Source organism: Astatotilapia calliptera, chromosome 5 (assembly GCF_900246225.1).
Source record: "Astatotilapia calliptera chromosome 5, fAstCal1.2, whole genome shotgun sequence".
In the NCBI taxonomy this organism is placed as follows: Eukaryota; Metazoa; Chordata; class Actinopteri; order Cichliformes; family Cichlidae; genus Astatotilapia; species Astatotilapia calliptera.
In genome coordinates this window covers 13537159-13547220 of record NC_039306.1, presented here as the reverse complement: position 1 = coordinate 13547220, position 10062 = coordinate 13537159, and the positions used below count along the sequence as shown (strand labels likewise).

General features: G+C 37.9%; 2 protein-coding genes across 2 annotated transcripts; both read right to left on the bottom strand.

The window, feature by feature from the left end:
* Window positions 1-867: 867 nt before the first annotated feature.
* Window positions 868-2241, bottom strand: LOC113021663 (uncharacterized protein C20orf85 homolog). The gene is made up of 4 exons (XM_026166363.1): window positions 2129-2241; window positions 1774-1855; window positions 1142-1240; window positions 868-1067 (listed from the first exon to the last, which is right to left on the bottom strand). The coding sequence occupies exons 1-4, from the start codon at window positions 2185-2187 to the stop codon at window positions 933-935; spliced, it is 375 nt and encodes a 124-aa protein (XP_026022148.1). The 5' UTR covers window positions 2188-2241; the 3' UTR covers window positions 868-932.
* A 3291-nt stretch (window positions 2242-5532) lies between these two features.
* On the bottom strand, window positions 5533-8305 carry LOC113021662 (rano class II histocompatibility antigen, A beta chain-like). Its single transcript, XM_026166362.1, has 4 exons — window positions 8251-8305; window positions 6680-6970; window positions 5874-6152; window positions 5533-5746 (listed from the first exon to the last, which is right to left on the bottom strand). Exons 1-4 carry the CDS (start codon window positions 8303-8305, stop codon window positions 5607-5609), a joined length of 765 nt encoding a protein of 254 aa, XP_026022147.1. The 3' UTR covers window positions 5533-5606.
* Between the last annotated feature and the right edge of the window lie 1757 nt (window positions 8306-10062).

The following is a 10062-nucleotide window of genomic DNA, read 5'->3' as shown; positions in this document are numbered from 1 at the left end:
ACATTTATGGGCAATTTAAAATCATCAGTTAACCTAACATGTAGGTCTTTGGACCGAGAGAGGAATCCAAAGTACTCAGAAAGAGCCGATGGAGTAGTAAGAAAATCAAAACACAAGAAAAATTTCGTTCCGTCTCATTACTTCTGGTAATATTGGCTAATTTTGTAGTTACAGTATTCTGCCTTTGCGGGGCAGTATTGTGACACAGGTGTAGATTTATCAGTGATTTTATGTTAGTCATTTTATGTTTTTGATGCTATTGCAACTTGTCAACACAAGAGGGAGTAGTAACGCCACTTGGCACTGTCTCAACAGCCACTTAATCAAGGTTCAGTGGTGCTCAGCTGTGATGAGATGGGACAGAGGCAAATGTTTCTTTTTTTTTCTTTTTTTTTTTTTTTCTTTTTCTTTTTTAATCTTGTATCATTGTGAATGAGTGGATATCATCATGTATACACTCCACACCAGTTGGTGGCGGTATTGCACCATTTTGCTGTTTGCCAACCGCCAATAAAAATATAAAGAAGAAGAATCATCATGCATGGTCTTCTTAGATCATTTTGGGATAGTTTAAAGAAAATGGACTATACAAAACTTGAGCTTGATGCAAGTGGTATATGGACATTATTGAAATTAGAAGAATAAATAATACATTGTTTTTTTTTTCAAGGACATTTTCAATGGACAATTAATGGACAGTTTTGTAAACCACTTGTCATCTCATCATCTGTGGTAGTTGATCTTCGACTGGCGAAATTTATGCCCTACGCTGAGTCTGAAGTCAGAGTTGTGAAAGATTTATTTGTTTTATTAATGTGGAATAGTGTCAAAGAGACCATGAAATATGCCAAATATGCTCCAGTCATTAGTCATTTATTAGGTGAGACAACAGTGGCCGAGGACTTAAGTACTCAAATACAAGCTATAAAAGGTCAGCACAAATCCTTCAAAAAACTACGCCTCCTATGACGCACTGTGTTGTACTTTTCCAGCTGGAGATGTGAGTGACCTGAACGCCAACCAATCATGCCCTGAGTTGTCTGAGGAACAGGAGGTGAGGGGCTAACCTGAAGGGAAAAAAACCCAAAACCTGTCAGATACATGAGAAAGACAGATAAACAGATAGATAGCCAGGTCATACATGTATGTATTTTTCTGGAGGGGTCAGAGGTTGTGTAGTCAGGTGCTGGGGAAGCTCCACTTTGACTGCCTTCTTCAGCTTCACACTTTCCACCTCATACTAAAATACACATAAGAGAGAAGTTAGATCCACATATGTGGAATCCGGAGACCTTAAACAATATGAATGTTGTGTTTATTTAAACATTTGATTTGTAATTTGTGGGACTGTTTGTAATAATTAACTGTATATAAAAGATAGACATAGGCACTAAAAAGTCACCCCCCTTTCCGTGATATTTCAAGCTATGTGTTTGTGTGTGTGTGTGTGTGTGTGTGTGTGTATGTGTTTGTTTTTAAAAGATGGATCTGACTGAGAAATCAAGCTTGAAAAAAAAAAGCCTAATGAGAGAATGCAATCTGACACCAAAGGAGAGGGGCCCCTTTACTTTAGTTTTATTTGATGTCCATTTAACTGATGTCTGACTTGAGGGAGTATTTCTTGGAATTTCTGTCAGTTCTTTTCCACATGTTGTGGACTAGAAGGGGATCTATGATTGTACCCTAACCAGTGGACAAGTGTTAAAGGTCCTGTGCTCCACTGGTCACCCTTCATTCAGTAAAACGAGTGGTGCTATCTGTGGCTGTCTTTACCTCCTTGTAGGCTTCAGACAGGAAGCCCCACTTGTTAGGCCAAACTTCAGCCGAGTGTTTCTCAGCCTTTACATGCGCTTTCCTAACACACAAATACAAATACGTTTGGGTTTTTTTTTAATCATATGTGGTACCCTGCATCATACACCAGTGGAAAGAAACAAGTCGTTCCTCCAGTTTCAGCACTGTCTGCAAATCCAGAAAGAGCTGAAGGTCTCACTCCAGTCAGAGTGATGACTGCTTTACATGCCATTGCTCAAAGAAGAGCTTCCTAGTAACTCAGCAGATATGCAAGAACATATTTTTATAAAATTTGAGTAAAATCAAACATAAATAACATACTGTGATGATTTACCAGATTTCATCCTGATGCACATAGTTGATGGGTTCAGATGTTCGCTGCGGCTCTGCCATCTCTCCTGACCAGCGAGTGTTCGTGTGTCAGACTGTGTGGCTTCTTTCGCTCTGTCCAGATAATGTTTCATCTGTGTGTAAGCCTTGCTGATAGGCCTGTTTACTGTGGTCATGGAGACAGGTTTCCCTGACACATATACCTCTGCAGATTTCTCTGTGTGCGTGCGGCTGTGTGTGAGTGTGTGTGTAACCGTGGTGACAGTGGGATGGATGAAGCCTTGGAGGGTTGCTGCAAGCTCAGACAATTTCGTTTTTAGTATCATACTAGGTTAAGCTGCTAAGTACCTAACATGAGCATGCTAACATTCTCAAATAAAATGCTGTTCTTGCAAAGAGCTAAAGTGACCCCAGGGGTCTACCAAGAAGCCAGATTAATAAGCTAGTGAGTTACTGTTGGAGTTAAAGTAACCGTTTTTTGTGTCACGAAAGTTTTAACTGGCTTAATCACTAAAGTAACTTATGCTGAACACATAACTTGTTGGGAGCAGGTCACGTTTAGAGCAAAGGTGTCAAACATAAGGCCCCGAATTTACCCAGCAAAATATCCAATCTGGTCCACTGGGCAGTTTTGGACTATGTGGAGAAGGGGATTGGACATAACTGTATTTTTGTAAGTTTTACAACTTTTCCTGCTGATAAAGACCGCCCCCATGGCCATTTATACCACAACAAAGTAATTAAATAATAGTGTAATTGAAGTGTTTCTCTCTGTACTATATATATATATACACACATACATATGAATTATTTAAAAATTATTATTTTTTTAAAAATCCTTCAGTTTGTATAATTACAGGACAGTCTGAGCATCCAGAAACCTTTTCTGTAATTTTTACCCATTTATCTCTTATAGTTTAAATACAAAGAGTCATGCTAACAGACTTCTTTATCATGTAGAAAAACTGGGATGCACTCTAAATGTGCTGTAGTGGTGTAATGGGGAAGGCTTTAGGACTCAGTATCCAAAAGTCTGTAAACCCCTTTCCAGATGCCCAACTCTTTGCACCAGAGGGACCGAGAGCCCCCCTTCCATGACCTGGCTATGTACATCTGTACATTACCACTATACCTTTTAGCCGGGGGTGTAAATATAGCTACTAGCTTGACATTGGCCTGAAAACAAAAGTGCCTCATTGAGGTAGGTGTGGGAGTTTCTCCAGTCTGACAAGGCTGTGAAAAATGGACAGAAATATGCTTCATAATGGGATCCATGGTATGCGTGCGTATTTATGTTAACTCCATGTACTACCTGACAGTTGTCATCACAAGATTAGGTTCGAGACCTAGTTTTCCTTCCCTGCGGGCTTGCCTCAGCTAACCTAAGGGCAATACCTTGAAGGGTAATAAAGGACATGTCTGGTGTTTGAAGAATCCGCTGTTTCAACTCTCTACACAGCATATCATCATGAACATGTTCAACAAACTAATCCCTTAACATTATATCACTGTGGAGTTAGCCTCAACTAAAAAACTAACAAGCCTTCTGACAATTCAAATTCCCACACAGTTTACAAACTTATCCTTAACTGTTCCCTAACTGTACACAAAGCCTGTTGACTTTCTGATACCACACATAATATACAAATATTTTATCATGCTGGTTTTTATTAGGCTTTATAAGAAACTTGAGGAAAATGGTTAAAATGAGTGGTAAGACCTCAGACCTGGAAACAACTCTAATGGCCATCTTTTACAGTAGTGATAACAGAGCTTCGATAATATTTCTTTATAATATAATAATATAATATTTCTTACTCCAGCCAGTGACATTTAATTGTATCAATAATGAAGTCTCAATCTCAGGGGTGCACCAGCAAGGACATCTGGCATAAAGTTCTGCCAAATCAAATACCTGCTGTGGTGATTACTCGTGAAAAGGAACAGCTAAAACTAGCTGCTTCTTCTTCTTCGTTTTACATATTAGTGTTTGTAAAACTGCACTGACATCAATGCTGTTTTTACTTTCAGGGTTGAACTCTGTTTTTAACATCTGCCATGTTCATTTTTATAAGAGAGAAAACAAATATGCTCAGACTATAAATTTTCACAATTTATTATCAATCGGTTAGAATTTCAGATGAGTTTTACATGGTGCCATGGACCCCCGCCTCTCCACAATGCTCCGAGAGACAAAGGCTGCCACACCCAGGCAGTAAACACTTTTACTTTGTGTGACAGAAACAGAATGTTAACATGACAGATTTAAAGTTGGAGGAAAACTTTAGGTCACGTTTCATCTCCTGCACCCTCCTGTCTCCCTAAAAGGAGATGGCACTTCTCACATCACCATTCTAGGTTGGTGTCTGGCCTGTAGACTCAGAGAAGGGTGAAAGAGGGGGGAAAGAGAGAGAACTCCAAAACACCTGAATTTATAGACATGCTTTGGTCTGGCCTTAAAGTTTTGTACCGTCTGGTGCCACCACCAGTCCAGGCAGACACTCCCCCGCAAACTCCTCAGAGAAGAGGCTTCTCCCTGTCATATTTGTTAGTGTCTGAATGTAACAGTTGTCACAACCTGGCTCAAAGGAAGTGACAAGCAAATGGGAGTCCACACACAGGCTTTTAAAGGCTGTAAGATATATTTAATGAAAATAAGGGGAAGAAACTTAAACACAATTGAAATGATATAAAAGCCATAACTGAAGCCTCAAATAAACATGATGGATGCCAGGCGAAGAGAGAGAGCCCACCATGGTTTAGTCAAGATGTCTTTATATGCTGGGACTGGCCTTCTCAGGTGTGCTGCGTCTATAATTGGGTCAGCTCCACCTACCTGCAAGAAACAGGCAACAGAAAAACCAAAACACAAGGCCAGCCCACTGGCTGTCACACAGTTTAAATCCCAAACTATTCTGCAACACATATCTGTGTGCAATAAAGGATAAACATAACTGTGTTATACAACTTTTAAAGTAATTGTGTAATATAGGTTAATGGGGGTAAATTCTAACAAATCAAAGGTTTATATGAACCAATTAAATACACTGAAGCTTTTTAACAAGAAGCTCATACAGCAAAGAATAATAATTAAACTGTGTATTTAACTACACAAAGTCAGAAAGTCATTACTGAACAATTACCTAACAGCTTTAACTATTTGGACATAATTTTTCAAGGTGACTTTCACATTCACCGTAATGGTGTCACTTGTTTTATGTAGCTGCGTACATAAAACAAGTGACATGCAGCTGTATGGTGATTAAAACTGAATTTAACTATGTCACATTAACTGTCACTGAATGTAATGTTACATAAACATAAAGTAAAAATTTTAAAGATTCATCGATCAAGGCTACTTTTTAAATATACAATATACTTATCAAAGTTTTCTTCTATGTTGAGTTATTTAATTTTGTTTTGTAACAACTATTAGAGATGATTTATTAAAAGATGATAGTTTATAGTTTAAGATGATTAGTTTATAGAGAACCAGACAAGTTTGGATCAGAGGTTTTTCTCCTGTAATAGATCAGTCCCAAAGACAAAGTTAATGCTCCAAAGATCAAAGCACAAACTCCTCCAGCTAGATAACTCCTTTCAGATGGTCTCAAGCAAGAGTCTGCAACAAAACACCAACAGAGATATTCATAACTGTTAATAATGCAGTGCTTAAATAAAAAAGGACTCTGTGAATTTATAGAAAAATGCAAACAGCACATGACTAAAATGATCTTGTCTGTCCTCACCCCAGTAAGAACTCTTGGGCTCCTTTAGGCTAACATGCTCTACCGTACAGGTGACTCTGTCCTTGGGGATAGGTGTGCACTCCAGATAAGAGTGAACCTGATAGGTACAGTCTCCATTTGTCATCACTTCACTTATGGTCACACCCTCAGTCACTTCCTGACCATTCAGGTACCAAGTCACAAGGATGTGTTCGGGGTAGAAGTCATAAACGCTGCACACGAGTATTGTGTCATGGCTGGAAGTGTGGTCTCCCTCCTGGAGAGTCATGCTGGGTGCAACTGAAATCAGAAGGTCAACAGCTTTAATGATGAAATTCATCATTCTGTAAACCAGCGATAAATAACTGGTTATTTATTTTAGTTAATCAACGTATTTGGTTGTAACCAGGTTAAAAATATCATCTATTAAAATGTTTTGAAATATTAAAAACATTGAAATCCATATCAAATAGTAATAATCCATATGAAATAATGATGGTTAATGTATTTAGAAAATGTTTTGAAATTCCTTAAAAGAGCATTTGCATTATATAGCATTCATTGTACAACTATCTTGTTTTATTGTGAAAAGCTTTGCAAGAGGAAGTGAATGGTGTTGTGCCTGCTCTGAGAGATCTTGTAACGGAAAGTACGGGAAGTTTCTGCAGGCTTGTATGAACTGGACTATCTGCTCGAAGGGTCTTTGTTGATGCGCACATTTTGCAAACTGTCTGTCAGAGGTCACATTTTTTCCATTAGATTTTGAAGAAAACTCTGCACTTCCAGTACTAACAGTACTATCTAATTTAATGTGTTTGAATATTTACCTATGTTTTCCTGAACTGCGTTGAATACTGCATCAACATTATTGACACAAGTCAGTTGTTTCTCTGCTTTTCTCTGCTCAACATCAAATTTGTCTTCATTAAACTGAGATGCTGTGATTAATCCAGCTGGAGTGAGGCCCGTCCACTTGCCGACTGTGCTGTTGTACTGCATCGTAAACTCTTTGTTAAAATACCAATCGATCAGATACTCCACTGTCTTCGGGTCTCTGGAGTGCATAACACAGCAAAAGTCAGCAAACATGAAGTAGCCGTCTTCAACAACAGAGCAATCTGAAAGGAAAAGAAAGAAGTGCTGTAGAAATTTACTACAATCAAGATTTTCAAGCTCAGCCAACCCTCAACAAAGTTTCCAGCCAAAACAGCTTCCTCGTATTTAAATCTGAACTGTTATCAACCTGGTGGTGTTCCCTGTAAGAAGAGACAAGTTCTCTTTCTTATCAGTGAGCTGGTGCATCTGTGCCCTTGAAAAGCTGAGATTCAAAACTGGTTTTTGCTGCTGTGCTCAGATATTCTCACATTTGATAGAACAGGTTAAATCCAAGTCACACTCTGTTCAGTTTATTATGTTCATTAATGAAAGTCTGATAAGAACAACAACAACAACAAGGCTCCCTCTGTGTTTTAATAGGAAATTAGAAAATCTTCACACTCAAAACCCCTTTATGTTGATGTAACGTACATCACGAGGCTGACCGTTTCCTCATTTTATAGATTCCTGTACACAGTGGCATTGTATTCAGCTTCTCTTTAAGGTAATTATGGAAAAGTCTGTCAGTGTGCATCTGAATAAGGCATAGAAAACATACGTAACTGCCTGAGCCGGACTTTTAAATAAAATATACTTTTCACTTTGTACTGAGAAGCTTTGTGTGAAACGGCAACATTTCACATCATGACAATGATTTTTTAACCCAGTCTGAGTGAGAGGCCTGAATCACTGTCAGTTGCATAGTCGTCTCACTAACAAAGAAATACTATTAAGCCAAGAAGCTGTGCAAAAAAGTTTCTTCGGATACTGAATAATGATGGGATGTGGAAAACGTGAGACACATTGTTGATATTTCTTAAGCGGACCTCTATGTGTTTTGAAACTCATAAAATTTTTTAAGATAAAAGGAAAAGCACAATATTTTAATGGGTTTTCATGCAATTGTTTTGTAGATTCAGCCCATTAGAGATCGCATTTGGTCCCTTGTGAATGACAGTGAGTTTGACACCAGTGGTTTAGACTGAAATACACCATAACTGAATGAACTACCATCAAAATTTGGGTTTTAAACACTGTACCTGCTAAACACGTAGTTATTTTACGTTGATGCTGCACTAATGTGTTCCTCAGAGCTGCATATGTGTAAAGTCTTATTGATTGCATGCCTTTAAATGTGATCCAAAAATGCTAAAGGACAGGTTTATACATTTTACAAATCTATCAAATGGCCGTGCAGATGTTGAAACTGTCACTACTACTGCATGAAATGAAAAACACTTAAAAATGACGTACAATGTATATGTGATTTGATATCTATAGATAAAAATAAAGAATTACTCACCCACCACAAGTGGAGAGAGGAAACATATCAGCAGCAGGTACCTGAAGCGGTTCATGTTGAAACCAAAATGAGGCGTGACTGAGGCACGAATTCAATTACAAACCAGCCTGTGTGCAGTTTTTGAGCGAGTCTGTTCTTTCAGCTACACTTAGAGTTTCAGTTCACTCCGATCCACATTTTGTTCTGTTCACTATTTCTTTCCAGACATTTCTCCTAAAATTGTTTTAATAAACATTACTGTGTAACAGTGCAAGCAGTTTAACAACCTTAAAAATGTATAACAATACACTGAAGTACTTTGAAGAATTGCACTGAAGAATTAAAAAAAAAAGTGAAATTCATATGCATTTAATTCATTTTTTTAGTTTTATCTGCTAAAAATTGTAATGAGGCATTCATGGTGATTGTTTTTTTTTTTTTTTTACAGGCAGTCATTGACTACAAACTTATGATGAACCAGTTCATGAAAAACATTCAGACGTCTCACACCACATTGTAACCACCAGTAACAACAATTTGAAAGCAGCAGTTGTCGGGGTAAAAGAAGAAAGCACAAAAAACGAGCCAGTGTATTCCTATAAGTGGTCCTAAACTGGGATACAAGTGGAGGGTTGTGCCATGAAGGACATTTGGTGTAAAATCTTTGTTAAATCACATTTGGATCAGTGTGGCTGGATCAGACTGGTTTGGGTGATTAGGGATAGAGATGGGACTGCAAGTGAGAAACATGTTGAGTTGGTGAAAAGGGTATTTTGAGGAGCTGATGAATGAATAAAATGAGAGGAAGAGGAGATTTGATGGAGTAAAGACAGTGTAGGATGTACCTGTGGAGGTATGGATCTATGAAAGTGTGGTTAACTAGATTGTTCGACACAATTTCACCAAGTTTAGTGGTGGAGAAGAGGTTTAGTGGTACAGATGAAACAAACAAACAAAAAATGATATGCCTAAAGCTGTAGTATCTACTGATGCATTAAGTTCTTCACCCATCCAATGAAAATATGGGCAGGAATTGTTGAAACTAGCTTACCGGTAAGAGAGAAGTTGCCAATAAACAAACAGCAACATGGATTCATGGGAAAAAGAATGAACCTACTGCTGTTTGTTTGGAGATTGTTAATGGAAAACTGCATTGTGTCTTTGGGATCTCAAGAAAGCATGTGATAGGGTGACAAAAGAGGAACGTGTGGTAGTATGTGAGGAAGTCGACAAAAGAATATCAGTGCATATCATAGTCATGTACTGCATATCAGTACATATATAAAGACACTATGAAAGAGGTGTACGGTTGATTTGATTCATTCATATTGTGGAGGTAATTTTTCTGAATTAATCAGTCTTTAAACTCAGTATACGCTATGCAATTTTGGGGTGTCTCTGACAAAAGAAAAACTACGTGAAAGCATCACCGTGATGCCTTTGCTTGCAACTTTAAAACAGTCAGGCATCTAAATATGCAATCAGTTTTTTATTGCAATAATCATCTGTCTTATCTTTGAAGAAGACAAAATTACATTCTTTTTCCTGTGCTGATGGACTGCCCCCTACTGTCCATTAAAAAGAATGCAGTTTTCAGACACTTCAGGCTCAGAAGCTATGCCCATCTTGCAAATGCATTTATAATCAACTCTTAAATGTGATATAATGTCAGTGTTTGTGAAGCTACATGGAAAACACTAATGAAACAAACAACGAGATCTGTTCTTGTGCTTTGAAAGTTGTACATAACATTTTTTCACAGAAAGTTCAAATTGCAAAGAAAAAAATGTAAATGGACAGTGATTAAATTGGGGTGTATTTTATAACACAAAA

Excerpts from the sequence above, each read along its gene's own strand:
- LOC113021663 (XM_026166363.1), bottom strand. The coding sequence starts at position 2,187 with ATGGCAGAGCCGCAGCGAACATCTGAACCCATCAACTATGTGCATCAG. Across the intron at positions 1,241-1,773 it reads TGTCTGAAGCCTACAAGGAG|TATGAGGTGGAAAGTGTGAA; the intron begins GTAAAGACAGCC and ends TGTGTATTTTAG. Across the intron at positions 1,068-1,141 it reads CTCCAGAAAAATACATACAT|GTTAGCCCCTCACCTCCTGT; the intron begins GTATGACCTGGC and ends TTTTCCCTTCAG.
- LOC113021662 (XM_026166362.1), bottom strand. The coding sequence starts at position 8,305 with ATGAACCGCTTCAGGTACCTGCTGCTGATATGTTTCCTCTCTCCACTT. Across the intron at positions 6,153-6,679 it reads CGCAGTTCAGGAAAACATAG|TTGCACCCAGCATGACTCTC; the intron begins GTAAATATTCAA and ends TTCTGATTTCAG. Across the intron at positions 5,747-5,873 it reads GCCCAAGAGTTCTTACTGGG|ACTCTTGCTTGAGACCATCT; the intron begins GTGAGGACAGAC and ends GTTTTGTTGCAG.